General features: G+C 41.3%; 2 protein-coding genes across 6 annotated transcripts in view; one reads left to right on the top strand and one right to left on the bottom strand.

Moving 5' to 3' along the window:
- Nucleotides 1–4,597, top strand: part of TSPAN5 (tetraspanin 5) — an 87,632-nt gene extending 83,035 nt beyond the window's left edge. Inside the window, exons 6-8 of the mRNA XM_033005096.2 lie at nt 1,546–1,593; nt 1,718–1,834; nt 2,410–4,597. Coding sequence (XP_032860987.1) covers nt 1,546–1,593; nt 1,718–1,834; nt 2,410–2,475 — 231 coding nt within the window. The 3' untranslated portion in view covers nt 2,476–4,597. The remainder of the gene's footprint in view (nt 1–1,545; nt 1,594–1,717; nt 1,835–2,409) is intronic.
- Nucleotides 4,598–10,999: 6,402 nt separating this feature from the next.
- Nucleotides 11,000–17,387, bottom strand: part of RAP1GDS1 (Rap1 GTPase-GDP dissociation stimulator 1) — a 101,870-nt gene continuing 95,482 nt past the window's right edge. For all 5 annotated transcript variants that reach the window (XM_042807704.1, XM_042807705.1, XM_042807706.1 and 2 more), the window contains 3 exons: nt 16,887–17,013; nt 15,444–15,572; nt 11,000–11,667 (listed from right to left, as the gene is read on the bottom strand). In XM_042807704.1, the coding sequence (XP_042663638.1) occupies nt 11,540–11,667; nt 15,444–15,572; nt 16,887–17,013 (384 nt within the window). In that variant the 3' untranslated portion in view covers nt 11,000–11,539. The remainder of the gene's footprint in view (nt 11,668–15,443; nt 15,573–16,886; nt 17,014–17,387) is intronic.

The raw sequence follows: 17,387 nt of genomic DNA, 5'->3' as shown, positions 1-17,387 counted from the left end.
ATTCTGTGGGAAAGCACATTTGTCCCTTTCGGAATTAGGATGCAGTGTTGGACTGATGCAGAAAGTTATGTGGATGCCTTATTGAATGAGAATTAATTTTAGTTTGGCTTTTAGTTTAGCTTGAATCAGGAAGCGGTAAGTTGAAGGTAGGCTAAAATAAGTCTCCTTTAAAATGAATTCGGACTCCTATAGTTCACTTTGCTCCAAATTCCTGTACAGGCAAGGCCTAGAAAAATTAATTTATTTCCATTTCATTCTTCACATTTTCTTTTGGTTAACAAATTCCAAGGCTAAAGGCAGAAGACACTGATGATAAAGCAAGTAGGCATTCAGTACAAAAAAGAAAGCTTAAAATCCCTCTGTTGGAATCTTACATACTTTTACAGCCTTGAGGTGTGTGACACTTATATTTTAGATCCTGGAACAGAAGCATTCATCTCAGTAAAAGATACAGATTGCTCAGTCTGAAAGGTCCATTGAGGGAATCCAACTAGGACAACTGACAGGATGTGACCTATTGATGTACTTCCTGCAAAGTGAGGAAACACTTTGAGAATCTTCAACTGCTGATGGAAGGAGATATCTTTTTCCATCTGGCTGCTTTTAAAAAAATCTATTTCTCTGTTGGCTGCCTTTCTCGCTTTCAATGATTGAATTAAATTGTCGTGTTCAGTACACCTAGCTAAGATTGGCTGATTTTCTGACTTCCTTGAGTAGTTTATCCTTCTACTTACTGTTATTATATGAGCCAGTAACTTAATATTTTGCTGCCATTGTGTCTGATACCAAAAGTAGTTGCTTCGTTTTACTGCCCTGAAATAACTCTGTGTACAGAGTAAACGCCGCTTCAGCATCCAGTGGGTAGAACTTGTTCACTAGTAAAAGCCTGCCATAGCCTATTTAATACCTGTACTTTGGGAGTACTAAAGCAGAAACAGCAGGAAAAAAAAAACAAACTCCTTTTCCATTGGTATCGAGCTCCTCTAAGAAAGAATAGGCAGCAAGAACACACTACCCTATCTCTTATATTTCATCCCTAGTTTTTGTAAACGAGCTAGGTATTGTACATAGATCAAAACACATCCTTGGTAAGAACTCGAAGCTTCTGCAACAAAACTGCCCCTTCTCACCTCTTCATGGTGCTCAGACTGAATACTGAAAATGTTAATAGTAGTCTTGGCATATTTTCAGTATATAGACAAAACCTTTTCAGCAGAAGGTTCTTTCACTTAAAAATAAATGTTCCCTAATCCCTTTACTTTGACTTCCGAATGCTCGCATCTGGAATGTGGAGCTCACCCAGGTGGAGGGGCCAGTTTTCCAAGCTTGCTGCCCTGGGAGCTGAAAATATTTTTTGACCACTTGCTTTTGTTTGTTGCAAATAATTAGTAGCACTGAATGGAAGAGGAAGAGGTTTTTGAAAAGCAGTATGGTAACCAAAGTTAGGTTGATTGTTTTATTTACATACAGGACCAACTCTGGGAAACTGGGAGAGGGTGTTTGGTAGACACTTAACTAATTGCCTCTCTTCTGTCTCTCTCCTAGGAAGATGTTATTAATACTCAGTGTGGCTACGATGCAAGGCAAAAACCAGTAAGCTTTTATTTCTTTAAAATGTGGTATTTTAAAGATCCAGATCTCTCTTTGAAGAGCAGGTTGTTCTACTGATGAGATAGTTGAATGTAATTATGTTTGTTTTATTCCTTCTCCTTGTCAGGAAGTTGATCAGCAGATCGTTATCTACACTAAAGGCTGTGTCCCTCAGTTTGAGAAATGGTTGCAGGACAATCTTACCATAGTTGCTGGTATATTCATTGGGATAGCATTACTGCAGGTAAACATCACATTCCCTGTAATGGATTACACAGAGGAACAACAGATAAATAGAATATATGAGGAGGGAACTCTATATGAGAACTGGACATACGGTTTCAGTTGCACTTCGAAATCTAATGTTCGTAGGCTTTAGTGAGGGGAGCTGAATGCATGAGGCTTTCTTTGTGTTAAGGAGTATTTAATTTTTATCTGTAGGGTTGCATTTTTTTCATTTCAGCTGTCTGCAGGTCAAGACTAACACTCTGTGTTAGATAAATATTAGGCAGAGTTTTTTTAAAACTGTATAGACCTACTTTTTCTGATGGAACTTAAATGAGCAACAAAAAGCCTTTACAGTTGCTTTTGTGAAACAAGTTTGGAACTGTTCAATTTCCTGGAACCCAGTGACACTATAAAAATACTGGGATTACAGGAAGTTTTTTATTTTCTTTCTTCTTCCAACACTTACTGTTAATTTGATTTCAAACTTTCTGTTGCTTGTTTTCTTATCAAAGTTCTGTATAACCTGAAAAGTTTGCCTGTATGAAAAGAGTTGTCTGATGCTCCAAATGACTAAACTCTTGTCTCTTCCAGATATTTGGGATATGCTTAGCCCAGAATTTGGTTAGTGACATTGAGGCTGTCAGAGCCAGCTGGTAAAACTGCTGAAGTAACTACAACAAGACACTGGACAACTGAAACCCTCTGAAACCTCCAGTGTGTCACTGACACCAAGCTGTATGGACATGGGTGACAGGGAAGCCTTCTCTCCCAAGCAGTCTCAAGTCTAAGTTCCTGATACTGCAGAAAACTCGTGTTTCTTTGGGGTGGGGGAGAGAAGAGTGGGCTATTTAAAATCTGCTGCTCACTGACAATTTTTTTCTTTAAAACCACCAGTTTGAAAGCTGTTGAGCCGTGAATCTCTACTGTATTCTTGATCCTGAGTAACAAGTGGACACTTTTTTTAAATTGGTGTATTCGGTGGGACAGAGTTGCATCATTGTAGTCTGTGGATATGCTGTTAATTCTTCGTGTCATGAGCTCTTCGATAGCTGCCAAATATTCCTGAGATGGTTTCCCTCCTCACCACTCTGTAAAGGAACAATCTTCTTGTTTTCACAGCTAAACATAGCTACAGGCCTAAACCCATCAAGCAGGAAGCAACTTTCTATGCATCTATTGTACAGTAAAAGAAATTGTTTTTAAAACAAGGGAAAATTTTTTTTTACGCAAGCTTCCAGCCATCTCCCTATAGTACTTGGAGGTTGGAATCAGCAAGCTCACAGGGAGAATTGCCTAATTTTATCAACAGTTTTCTTCCTTCTCCACCCTTGTATGAAGGGAAAGGAGTTTTATATTTGACAAACAAGGGTTGTAGAGCCTTTGGTTGCTGCCATACCTTAGGACATCAGTCTCTTAAGGCAAGGATGGGATATAACTGTATAAATGTATGAAAGCAGCGTGGATGTTGGGTCCAAGTGAATAATATTATTCAAAGAATGAATTATATATTAACTTAAAAAAAATCAAAACGTATGTATCTGATATGGCTAAACCTTTTTTTTTCTCTGGAATTTAGTGTAACCTAATGTATTTAGGGATCTCACTAATATTAGTGCTTTGATATACTTGTGCAAAGCTTCTTTTAAGATAATTCCTTGGTCTGTTCCTAGCTGAGGCTTTGGTGTTTCTTTTTTTCTTTTCTTCTTTTCTTTCATTCTTTTTACTTGCATGAGCTGTGGAGTAAGAATCTGTGACACTCCGGTGCTTTAAATCTGTGCATATGTTTTAATACAGTCTAATCCAAACTTATTTATTGGTAAATGCATGTGATTATGGAAAGATTGTATCCTGTTCCCTTGGAAGTTGGAGAGAACAGCTTTTGCCAGCGTAAATACTTACCTCCAGTAAACAAATCCTTGCGATGGAGATGTGTCTCTCTTTGTTGCTTTAGATGCAACAAAAAGCTTTCTTAAAACAATGGAATAAAAGTTTTTAAATAGAAGCGCATATTAGGATCAGCCAAGACAGACTCTTTTGAATTGGACAAAAGAGAATAGAATTTGGAATAAAGCACAAACAATGGAAGAAGAATTAGATCAGAATCCATCCAGCTTAGAGTTTTTGATTCATTCTTCTTCACTAATAATAATGAACTTACAAACCTGGGTAGTTTTATTGCACTTTGTACAAATTTAGCTTGTTATATGACCCTTCTCAGTATCTGCAGAACCAGTCCTGAAAGCTGTGAGCTCTTGGCTCATACTTTGGTCAGCCAGTGGTAAAGGGCATATAGCCCCTCGTTGAAAGAGCTTAACATCTTTCTTTAATGAGTTTCCTAAAATTAAGAATGTGGAGTAGAAGAGATGGATGCATTGCTTTCAAAGCTTCCCTAGTCTGGGGGATGGATAGAAGGCTGGTCTGATGACTTAAGGTCCTTTCTGGACCTATGACTCTTAAACATGTGAGTATATATACCCTTGCACATTTTCCCTTTCAGTGCTTTAGTCGGCTGTGGTTTTTTTCCCCTCTGAAGACTGGTGGTAGGCACACTGGTGCTCCACAGATGCCTCAGACAGTCCTGTTGTCCTCCTGTCTTTGAGAATTACCTCATCCTCTTCTGGTTAACTCCCACTGACTGGCTCTGAATCAGGCAGCCTCCGTATCCTTTGGTATCTGCTGTTAAAGGCCAGCCATGACTCAGAGTAATTTTTTTTTTTTTTAAAAGCCTTTGAAAGCAATTATAATTCACTGTCCTTAATAAAAAGTTGGTTCCACCTCACCACAGTGTTATGTTTTTCTTAGCCACTCCTGAACTTGAGGAGTTACTGGTGTCTGTTTTTCCACCACGCGCCCCCACCGCCCCCCAAAGGGACACACTGTTTTGCCTAATAGCAGGACACACAGATAATACCACTGTTGCTGCACTGAGGCAAAATGGTGTGGGGAGAAGTCAGGGAAGTGTGGTTGAGGAAGTAGCCCTTCCACCCAGAAGCCTTGATTGTGACACAGTGCTTTGGTTTGGAGGAAAAGAAAAAAACTCCTACATTACGGAACCATTCCTTGTTGCCACTGATCTTGAATACTGCTGTTGCTGCTGTGGGCTTCTGAAGACAACTTCATTCTTCTACTTGAATTTCTGCAGTTGTACTGTATATGACCTTCTGTCTTGTCACGCTGTTCTCTGAGTTCCAGTCTGCTGGACGTGCTGTTGGCAGTGTCAGACTGATAGGAAGGTAAATGCTCTGAGGTGAGCAAATCTTGTTCTCACTACTTGCACATGTACACACAACTGTGCAACACTTCTGCTGAGTCCCAGGATGACTGACTGTTCTTATAGAAACCACTAAATAACTTATTTTTCTAGACCTTGTCTTTATTGCTGCAGATGCTGATCCTCCTCCCAAAAGATGTTTATTTTCCTCATTTTTGCAGTTGTTTGATGGATGCATACTGAATGTGCAGGATAAGTGTGCAATATAGACAGCTAAAATCCCACATTTTTTTTGTATACAGTTTGGGTAAGATGTTCTAGAAACACCCCATCAGCAGTTACTCAGCAGCTTAGGTGTCCAGTTTGGAAAGTTTGTGGGAGGTCTTTCAGATTGATCTATTATTGTCAGAGCCTGCTGAATGCAAGCAAGCTTTCTTCCAAAAGGCTTTGTGAAAACTTCAGGTGGGCTGCAATTAGAGCACAACTGCTGGCTACATGGGCTTATTTTCTAAAGCAATAAGATACAGTAGGTGGTATGACTTCTTGGCAATTTCTTGCCTGCCTGGTGTGGTGGTGGGGTCGATGTGAGTTCAGAGGTCAGTCTAATTATCTTTAACATGCAGTAGTTGTTCAGAAATTTTTGTCAGGCTTACAGCCCTTGCGGAGTGTGAAACAGCTCTGTTTGCTGGGCGATTCGTATGGGGTGGTGGTGTTGTGAAGGAAAGGTCTGGTAGCTTCGGTAGTAGCCCTGGATTTGAAGCCCTTTCCACATTCCCCACTGAGCACTGCCAAAGGGCATCACAGTCCTTGCTTCTCTGCTTTCTAAATACTTGCCATATTCATAGGCCTTTTTGTTGTTTGATCTCTTTTTCTTTTCTTTTTTTTTTTTTTTTTTTATTAATAGCCTAATGGACAAATGTTTGATTTGTCTCTGCGTGTCTGTTTCAGTAGCAGTAGGATCTCTTTGCTTCAAAATCCATAATTTTGATTGTGCCCTTTAGAGTTTGGAGCTGTGGAGATGTTTGCTCAAGTGTATTCTATCCTGAAAGCCACCTTCTCTCCCCTTTGCGAGAGATGCTAATTGTAGTTCTGGTGTGTAAATAGTTTTTGAAATGTAAATAGTAGCATGCAGATTACATGATTCTTGCACATGACTGCTTTTCACCGTAAGAGTGTTTGTTACAGATTGGAAAGGTGTCCACCATGAGAGTTTGCTGATGGAAACACGGTGCTGGTTGGGCTTAAGGAGTGCTTTAATCACCTGCCCAGCAGGAATGCCGCGGGCCTGGGGGCAAGCCCCAGGCACCCATGTGGGCCCTGGCCCAGAGCAGGCCTGCTCTCACCTTTTCCCTTTGCTCCTTGGTGTTGGAACAGCATTAGACTATAAAATGGAGGGTAGGAGTCAGCACCCCCTACCAGTCATGGGATGTTGCCATCACTTGTGGCAGGACTAAACATGGTGCTATAAGAACTGTCCTGGACGTTAATCTGTGTTTTTACTACTTTAGAGGTGCCCTTGGTAAAATTGAATCTGATTAACAAAGTTGGTTACCAGAGAAACTCTCATGTGAATTTGTGATTCCATTTCCTTTCTTGCTGTGTGTGCCTTTTGGGTGCATTGAAATGGCAGTTCTGCAAATACCTAGGGAGGAGATTAGATCTAAACAGGTGTCAAAGCATGGTTGAGGGTTCCAGTTCCTCGCTCCCATTTTTGTTTTCGCTCTGAAGCATTTTCAGGTTCTGTAATTGATCATGAAACTGTCTAAAGCAAACAAAATAAAACTACCTTGTTGGATCCACTAGCTACCAAATTTTGCCACTTGAAGAAATTCAAGAATAAAAATAAAAATCTGTCTCCTTTAACGTGCAGTATAAAAATCAGTGTTGTGACTACTAGCGTGCACCAGGCAGCACAGCTAGCTGTCTTGTGTTCTGGCAATATAAAGGTGTTAATGAAAAGCTCCATCTGTATGTGTGTTCATGTTCATGCTCTGTATGTAGTAGAGATGGACCTGATACTACCCTGAGCTCTGGGTAGTTTGGGATTTGGGTTTTATGACTCAGACCTGTCTCTTGATACATGTATTCCAGATTAGTTCTAACTGAATCTCTGGTTCATCCTGGGGTGTACGGCAAGCTGTCGATATTTACCCTTTGTGTATCATTCCTTTTTATACGAATGTATTCTCTTGTGTTCCTTTTTTTTTTTTTTTATCAGTTGTAAAATTGATTGTAAAAGCCAACTACACTTACCGATTGAAAGTATTGCTATAACAGAACTGCATGCCCAGTAGAGTTTGACTTGAGCTTTAGTTTTCTGATTTCGGACTGGTTACCTTCAGTCTAGGAGAAAAGCATAGATCAGGTGCATAATGTATTACTTGTCATCTTTAGCATTAAACTGTGGTATTGTATCACATACTGATCTCAATGGATGTAACTGGAGTCTACTTAGGAAGTTAATGCAACTTCCTGGTAATTCATTTTAAGCTATTGAAAGTGGTCTTGATCATGCTACTTGTGCTCTTGTTTTTTTTTTTTTTTTTTTTTTTTTTTTTGTTTTGTTTTCTGTTTTTTTTTTTTTTTTTTAATAGAGGCATTTTTTAGGAATGTTTTAATACACTTATGATGGACAATACAATAGTTTTAATAGTTGTGCAGTATTCTGTATTTACTTGAAGTAAATCATTTTATATGCAATTTGTTAGATAATTACAATTTTATAAATAAAATTGCGTGAAATCTGATGTTGTGAACGTGTACTCTTGGTGTAGCACTTAACAAAGCTTCGTACCACTAATGTTCATGCAAAATTTTTCCAGAAGACCTCCTGTCTGCCCTTCACCGAACAAACAGGGGAAAGAAATCCCCGTGTCTCTCAGACAATGTAGAACGTTGTGTTCTGTTAAGTCACAAAACACATTATTATGCTGCCAGGGGCTGCCCTTTAACGAATAATAATCTAATATGTGAAGAGCACATCCCCATACGAGGAGATCTCATCTCTACTGTCAGCTGTTGTTGAAGTCTCTGGCTAATGAACATGCTCTGCTTCTTTTTGACAGGTTGTTGGTGTTCCTCAGTCTGCTGTGGCTGCTGGCTAGTACAGCTGTTGGAGCTCGCCCCCTAATCATTTTGGTGACCCTGGAGTGTTCAGAAGTTGCTGCTTTGCAAGGAGCAGCACAAAGTGGGTTTGTCGTGACTTAATGAAACTTTTGTAAAGGGAGGTGGGAATTTCACTTTCCTAAGTGCAAGAGTTGGCTTGTTTTATTGTGCAGGTGAAAATGGGTAATGCTGTCTTGTACTTGTTAGGCAGAAGTGGAAGATGACCAGTTTTTTTATTATTTCAAAAACTGTAGAGCAAGCTAATCCAATTCAGTATCTCAAACCTACAGTTTTGTGCACAAAACACCACTCTAACTCATTTAAAAGCACATCTCTGTATCCAAATTGAAGTCAAATGCCTTTTGCCTATTTCAGGCACGTAAATTTATCTGAACGTACAGAAATGACTTGGCAAAATAAGAATGCAGATGTGGAGGCCTTGGAGGGGGGGAGGGAAGAACAAAAGTCTACCAAAATGAAACAAAATTGAGGGTGTTGCCTTAAACCTTTGTAACATGCAATGGATGTGTTGCACATGGATAAGCCATTTTCACAACAGAGGAGGAGACTGGAGGTGGCTACCTGCATTCGGTCAAACAGACTTGCATACTGTTTCTTGGATTTGTAGCTAGTTACCATTTCTAGGACTTTGGAAACAAATGACCTTTTCCGGGTCTCGTGGGCTCAAAGCCCATATTGTTGGGGTTTGTGCCTTAGAAGTGCCTACGAGAAGTGAAGCTTTTCCTGCTGTGAAATGTAAAAACATACATGTGCTTTTTATCTTCCTGACTGGTGCGATGCTAGGCCTTGCAGAAGACATGCAGATGCAGACAAATGTAACACACCAGCGAGGTACCTCCTGCCCCGGGTAGTGTGGTGGCGGTGAATGTTTTAGCTTGGTTTGCTGTGGCAGTAAAATGAAAGGGCCTGATGCCTGGCATCACTGTCATAAAAATAGTCTGAGCAGCAGATGTCAAGCTTTGCTTAGATGTAATCTCTCTACTAAACATCTAATGAAAGCTATTGTCAGCAATTTCAATTCAGTCAACTTCAGTCGAGTAGTGAAATGCGCATGAGAGTAATGTCCTTAGATCCCCATTTCTCTTAATAAAAGAGGCTCAGAGGATAAAGGATGTACCAGCTACACAGAAGTGGCCTGCAGGCTGCAGCATGCCTCAGCGCAGCGTGTGTGTGCATAGATCCAGCCTCTTCAGTTACCTCCTCCTACCGCGACACACACCCACCTTTGCCCTTCTGCAGCTTTCCTTCTGTGCACAGGCTTCACGCAGATTTTATCTAGAAATGTAAGTCACTCTAGTCCATCCAGGGAAGCCACCTGAAAGTAGGATATCAGTGGTGGCCTTTGTGCTTGCTTGGACAGCAGAATCCCTAATAAAAATTTGGTGATAAGGATACAGCTAATACTGAACCTGAGCTCCAGTTAAACAACCAGGTGAATGGGAATTCTGTCGGCGTCACGATCAGCTCATGTGAGCTCCTGCAGTTTACACCATTGCCAAAAGGGATGGTCTCTTTCTAGAACCAGGTAAACAATTGATAACTGGTCTTTCAAATGTCTCTTGGGATCTATTTAAATCAATGGAAACTATTTCCATGCCCGAGCAAACTTGGGCTTGGGTGCACTGTGGGCTGCGACTGTAAACACGCTGGTTACGTCCAGCAATGCAGAGGTTCTGTGGTATTTGTAGCCTGATGGCACAGGGTCCTGGGGTGTGTTCACAGCTCTACACTCTGTTAGTTGCTTTACTACACTATTACTAGCAAATGTCTTTTGAATGCCTTTTATTGTTTTAAATAAGAGGCTGTTGTACAGTTTAGTAGTAGAAACTTTTTCTGTGTATTTCTGGCACTGGATTAAAGGGACGTGGAATCTCCTGTGCAAATACTCCTGTAGCACCCACTGTGTTTTGGTAGTCTTGGGGCTTCAACTGACTATTTGAGGCACGTTGCTTCTCCTACCTGGCTTGTGTACATAATCCCCTTAACAGCATGACTGGCCTCTTCCCATCACAGTGTCCGTGGGATTGCCAGTGGTTTCATGGAGCTGGGAAGTGAATTTGGGAAGGTCAAAAGCATTGGGTTTGCAACCACATGGCATGGGATCGCATGGGTGGTCAGTCTCTGGGTTTGCTGCCCCCGCTGATAAAAAAGGAGCCTGAAACTTCTGAGGCTGGCACTTCAGCACCCGGAGTGCTGAATTCCCTTTAAAATGTGACAGATCTTAATGATCTTTGTGCATTGTGAGCTTGGTCAAGCTAGACAATGATATCCCATAGTCAAAAATAGTATGTGCTGGCTTTCTGGAAACTGCTACCCCAGCTGCTCCCTGTTTTGCCAGAGTTGTTTGCTGGTTTGCTCACTGGCATGTTACAAACCCCCAAAAGAAATGCTGTGAGAGAAGATGCTTAATCTGGCAACTTGCCAACTCCTTTACCTGGGAAAGGAGAAGAAGGAAGACCTTTGCATGCTGCATTTCTCACTTGATGGTGTTCTGTTGGAAAGTTGCTGTAAGACACACCTTTAAAAATCCATCTACAAAAAAAAAAACCCTGACAAACAGAACCCCAATCCCAAGCAAGCCCGAGAGCGCTCATACCACACGGCTTTATGGGATAAGGATTGTATAGTGTGTTCCTGGTAAAACGCATGATTGTTAAACGACACAGTGCCTCTGTGTGAGCTCACACAGTGACAGCGGTTGGAATAGTTTCCTTTGTAGTCGCTCAGCTGAAAGGCAGTGATTGCGTCGGGGCCAGAGCCAGGGACAACAAGGGCTCCTCACCAGTGCAGGGAGGCACAGCCGCGGCTTCTGTGCGTGGTTGCAAGAAAGGACAAACCACAGGATAAAGTGAGGGCACTGAAATTTTTATTTGTTACCTCTAGGTACCACGAGTTTGACATTAATAGGCAAGACCAGTGAATGAGCAGCAGTACATCGCATTCAAACCTGAATTTCCAAAGCACCAAAAATGGAGCTAGATTTACTTCTTATTCCTACAGTCAGCACACTAGTCTGGACTTGCTGCATCTTGTATTGTCCCTAATTTAGTAGTACATTGTTATGCAGTTAGGGGGCGTGAGGAAAGAGTCATTGTGTAGTACCACTTCTACGTCATCATAGGACTACAACATGCACATTCTACTATGTGGCCCAAGCAACAAGAATACAAGTAGAACAGTTTACGGGTGGAGACAGGTTCATGTTAACACCACCTATGAATTTGTAGAAACCTTTTTGGACGGGTACCTACAGTAGTTCATCAATTTGTGTGGGAACATTACACGCATGCACGAGTGATACAGTGGAAAACATAGCAGGAGCGGCAGCAGGACGGAGGACAAAGGTGAGATCTGTGATGGGATGCACGGGAAACAAGACCTTCCTCAGCTTTCTACAGCAAGTCTCCGCTCTGTTAGCGAGGCCTGCTGGGCAACAGTTTTGTTCTCGTGACCGCGGAGTTTTGATACAACTTCTAGAAACGCCATGCTCTGCACTTCCTTTTGAAGAGGTTCTGGAAAAAGAAATAGTAAAAGAAATGGTGCTTTGTAGGAGAGGCAAAAGAGCAGAAAAGCCTGGTGACTGTGAAAAACTTTTCTACTGAAGCCCGTACACACATGAGCACACAAACGTGTGTGTACACAATAATCTTTTTATTTACTTTTTTGAATTGCTTTTGAGGATGGAGACAAAACTCCACGGGGCCTGGGGCATGCACACACTCCACGGGTTTCAGGTAGAGATATATGATGGAGCTGCTACTTGGAGTTAAGAAAATTCACCCGCATTCCCTTCCAAAACAGATAGTTAGGAAGTATTGTTAGTGATAATATTTTTCTGCTTTATTCCTTAAACTAGTCTGACCAAGGGAGCTTACCTTGAAAGGTTCACTACATCGTTTGTATCAAATCAGCTCTGGCTGTTTGTGTGGGGGTGTGAACCGGGTGAGATGGTTCTTTACTGGATGTGTCACCACGTGGTCACTGTTAGCCATCCTGTTACAGTTCAGCTCCGTGTTAATACCTGGTATGTTGCCCGATGCTGTACGTACGTACACAGCACCTGTGTTTTACTTGAAATTATAAGACGCTACTCTATGATTCAGATCCTGGATTGTAGTATGCTTTGCATTAATAAGGAGAGGTTGGGAACAACCCATAAAATTGAGCAATTTTTTAAAAAAATGATTTTTCTCAAATCCCTGTCCTCTAGGCATCTCATAGTTGAGATCCAGAGCAGCTGGTTTTGTTTCATGCCCTGTTCAGGCCACTCTGGTGAACTCCCACTCAGCAAAACATACCCACACGTATTTTTTTGCTTCCCAGGTGCTGCTGGGGGCTGAATCCCTGAGCTTCCCAGGCGAAGTTCCCAATCATCTGTTTCACATAACTATGTTGTATGCTATGCACACTTACTTCTTTCAATAGCAAACTGGCATTTATTTCCTTCCTACCCACTTCCTTGTTCACACTTTCAGTTTTCTTGCAGCTTAACCCCTGCCACGTAAGAGCTGGGCAGTCTGACACTGCTGTGCACCTGGGGACCCGGCTGTACGGGGTGGTACCGGTGGGGCCCTTGGGGTGGCTGCGCTGTGTAAGCGCTTCCTGCTCTCTTTCCTTCTCCTTCTGAGATACCATCATGCAGGTGTTACTGAACTGAGCTTCAGGAACTGACCGTGCTTTGCAGCAGCTGAATAGTTCTGCGTAACATCCAGGTTCCTGTGAGCCTGGAGACCCTCACACACAGAAGTGACCGGGCCAGCTATCAATGCTCTGCTTTTGCTGATCCTTTACATTACATGTTTCTATTTTCCATTCTCCTCCTTCCCTCTTTTCCATCCATTCGTGCACTTGCACGAGCAACTTCCAGGTGGCAAAAATCACATGTAAATACATATCTATTTACTGATTAACACACAGCTGTTGGCAATATCAAGCTAAATGTGATACCAGATACCCTGTAACAAAGGATAGTAACAAGAGCAGTCCCTGGAGAATTAAACTTACCAATAATTAAACCAGTGCAACCACTTCTAGTCTTTATGGAACTATACTGGGGTCAATTACTTTAGCTACAGAGGTCTGTTTACAGTAGAATATGAAAACATGTAAAGAAAAATGCTCACTGTGTGGAAGCAGTGATGAAAATAAGAGGCAACAGAGCTGGGAAAGAGATGTATTTTAGTATTTTCACATGTAAAGAGCAGACTTGGCTCTTTGATTACCACCCCGCTAGCCCCTCCATTAAAATTGGTTTGTGTTTTTTTTTTTTTTGTTTGTTTTTTTGTTTTTTGTTTTTGTGTGGTTTTTTTTTTTTTTTTAAATAGTTAATACCAGGGTTGCTCAGTTGTTACTCTCACTTACTCAACGATTGTATTATCTGATTTTAAACAGGTCTGTTCATCAGGAAGCAGGGCTGAACACAGGGTCAGCCAAGTGCTGGGCCTTAACTCTACAGCTGCGTATTGCAGTAACGCGCTGTCCGTTCCCCGGGAGCAGGCTGAGGCGCCTCGTGTCCAGGCAAAGCTTACAGCGTGGTGGCAGGCTGAACTCTGCCAGTTAGATAACCCTAAAAATTCCCCTAAGACAGAACTGCTCCTTACCCTGCTGGAATAGACACACAGGTATTTGACTTGAAATAACTTCATCAATCTTGCAGGCTCAGGGAAGGGAAAACTCAAGTGTTGAATGGAAATTCTGAGTATGATTATTTTAGTTGGAAGCAGGGAAAATACACAGAAGAACCTCAGAGTGAGGCTGAGGGGGAACCTCTGTAGAAAGGCTTCTGCTCTAGAATGGACAGCTAATCCCAAGCATGAAATGGCTCAAGAAGGTTGTGAGTCACTAACTGTTACATGTCTTAACATTAAAGTGAATGCTTGCTGGGAGCTGAGGCTTGATAACCAATTTTGAGCACAATCTTTGTACACTAAGATGCATATACTGTTCTAAAAACAAGTATTAGTTCTTTTAAGATGGCAGTAATATTGCATTCACTTGCATAGGTGCACAGGTCACTAGAGAAACACTTATAGTAGGCTTTGACGAACTGTTTAAAGAAAGGAGAAAAAAAAAAAAAAAAAAAAAAAGCAGCTTTGTTTCCAGAGACAGCACCCACTTAGCTATGATAATTTTTAATCAATTCAATTGCTTTAAACTCATCTCTGGAGAACCTTCAACTGTTTCACACTTGGCAAATCATGTGAAGACATGCACACAGGCTCTGAGTTTTTACCTTTCTGTACTTACTCCTGTTCTTTGTCATCTTAGTTCTCTGTAAATTTCTGAAACCTTTATGGAATTAAATTTGTTCTCCTTTCAGAGAGTAAATACTACTTGAAGAACTGAATGAGGGAAATGTAGCTGCTTCTTGAAACCTCACCTGGAAGTCCAATTTCCCCATGATACTTTGCTCTGTTTTGTTCTGGCTTTTTTTTTTTTCCTGCCCTCCCCTCCATGCCCCCAGGTGGAAGGTTGCAATATCAAACCATAGCCTTCTAAGCCATCCTCAAAGCAGTCTGACTTTTAGCAGAGGGTTAGCTCAGAAAGATTAGAGTTTGCGGTGTCCAGCACTGACACGTGTCAGAGCGTGTCCTGCTCATCTTTCAAAGCCACCACGGGCAGTTGTGCCTGGTGGGCCCGGCATGTGAGGGCTGCTGAGGGCAGGACTCTTCCCAGCCACGTAAGTGAGGTTCCCTCCTGAAGCAGGACTATGGCCTGTGTGCTGTACTAAGTACTCATTTGCGTGCACATGTGTCCTTCCAAATATTACCTGTATCGTTATTTGTTTCCTACCATTCTTGCAGGAATTTAAAACTACAAGTGAGGAGGCTCCCAGGCAAAATTCCATGGAATTTTACTTGACTAGGTTGACCAATTAAAAAAAAAAAAAAAAGCAATGACACATCAATTATGGGAAATTTGCAGCTAAAGGTGAAAATAAAGTCCTTGTTACCTGCATATTTGCGAAGACAGCCCGATACTGTACAGTTTTAAAGACCTTTAATTTCTCTCCTGTCAGTCAAAGTTAGAGCTAGCTGCATCCTGCAGAAGCTGGAGTCCAATTTCTGCAGTTAATAACCAAATCTGCGTTAACGGCCTCTTTCCTGACACTATAAATAAACACTATAAATAAAGTGTCATAATAAACTGAACCCTTCTGTGTCCATTCACTGTGAGCAGAGAACCAGTCTCAGCGTATGTTTGCGCATGCTCTGTGTTCAGGCCAAAAGAGAGAACTATGTTTAAATACATAAATCTCTTAGGAAAGCAGCCTCTCCTAAATACTCACCAGATCCTATAAGGGCACAGATCAGCACCATGGAGTTGTATTTTATTTCTGGTGCACTTCTGTCGTCTGAGAGCAGTCTGTGTAGAATCTGAACAAGCTGAGCGTTTTCAAGATCCTTTTCAGCAGTGACTAAAATGCAAGTGAAAATTTGTAAATCCAGAAGTGCCGCTTGCTTTGATGGTTCTGTGTGTTAGCCATTTATTGAACCACAGATCTCTCACCATAGTGAAAGCAGCGCTGTGGTACATAACTCATTGGTATAAAACTGAAGCACATATTAGATGGTGTGATGATAGGAATCACGTCTCTTGCTATAAACATGTAAAATAGCCTAACTATTTGAAAGGATAATTGCAGTTTAATAATAAAATCCAGTTTTAAATGTGCAGTGAGCTGATGGAAAAGCCACCAGGCTTTCTAGCTATTTAGACCAACATCTGCAATATTTCAGCTTCCATGACTTCCACTGCCTGAATTTGCTTTTGGAAATTGTCTGAGTAAATACAGATGGTGTAATTCTTGATTTCATGGTAGAGGGAGCTCAGGGTCCATTATAAAGGCTGTGAAAAACTTCAGTGTGAGTTATTTCCTCTGTAGTTTTCTAAGTAATTTTATATACTGAATTCAGGCTCAAAACCTTTAAATGTCTGAGGACAGGACAAAGGGGGTTAGATGATTCATATGAATGGGAACATTTTTCCTTTTAATTAAAACAATTCGCTGATGCATTGGCAGTGATTTGGGAGTTGAACATAGTGTTCTTGTTGTATATGATGGCAGGAGATGAAAGCAAGAGCAAAAATACTTAATGGTGCTTGTTTATTTCCTTATATTAGTAAGCAAATAGGATAAACAAAACCTCTGTTGGGCATTTACCTTTTTGTTTGGTAAGTTGAGGTACTACAAACGCAGGTGAAGACATGTAATCATATCTGCCTTCATATGGCAACCCTTGCACCTATTTCTGTGGAACTTAATGCCCCTGAAATGTCTTAATTATTATTATCCGCCTCTGTGTGTATTCTCTAGCTCCCACACGGTAAGAGAAAGCTTTACGTTATAAGCCCTCTGAAACGGGGATTAACCATTCCATCGTAGGAATGTAGTCAGGTCATACAGTCTCAGTGCTGAAGTACGATTTTCTTAATTGTTAGCCTTCTGGCTTTTACCCAAAATCTGAAATTTATGTTGAAGGGCCTTTCTAGATCATGTGATCACCTACCAGAACGATGATGGAGCAGACACTGTGTTACCAGCAAACTCCAGTTTTCTGCATAACCTTCCTGCCTGCCCAGCTCTGCATGAACTGCCATCCACTTCCGTGCGCTGGAAGGAGGAGGCTGTTCTACCTTGCAAAAGAAACTCGCACGACTCTCCGCCTGTGACTTCTTTTGGGCACAGACTGGAAAGCAAACAGGTAGAGTTAACCGCTGGGATACTCACCCAACTCTAAAGCCGCTATTAACGCCAGTGCGACGAGAGCTTCGTTTTGCATTATTACGTGTTCACTCGTTGCCATGGTTACTAAATGCTTGATGCCACCACTCTGTACAATGGTCCTAATTACATCCTAAAATAAATAACATAGAAATGTAAAAAATTCTGCATTGCATACAAACTGTATTAAATAAAAAAAATTGTCACGGATGCTGTGTTATCTTTGTATAAGGACAGCCGTTGGCTTTATGCACATATTATCACTTTATATATAAACCTACATACGTGCATGTGCGCCTATAAATTATCTGCTATTACTCTGTAATTATAAGATACAGCCTGTTAAACCGAGCCAGTTAACCACATGAATAAGTTAAGACACACACAACTTTCTACCAGGTTATACTGTGTAACTTGAGTTCTCAGGGCGTGCCAGCAGTCGCCTAACGATGAGTCCGCTCTTTGTTAGGTTTGAACTCATCTGGTGCTCAGTGATGATTAGTTTTC

The sequence above is a fragment of the Tyto alba genome, unplaced genomic scaffold (genome assembly GCF_018691265.1).
Source record: "Tyto alba isolate M040663 unplaced genomic scaffold, T.alba_DEE_v4.0 Super-Scaffold_6, whole genome shotgun sequence".
Classification (NCBI taxonomy): domain Eukaryota; kingdom Metazoa; phylum Chordata; class Aves; order Strigiformes; family Tytonidae; genus Tyto; species Tyto alba.
Note: the sequence above shows the minus strand (reverse complement) of the source record. Positions and strands in the feature narration are given on the sequence as shown.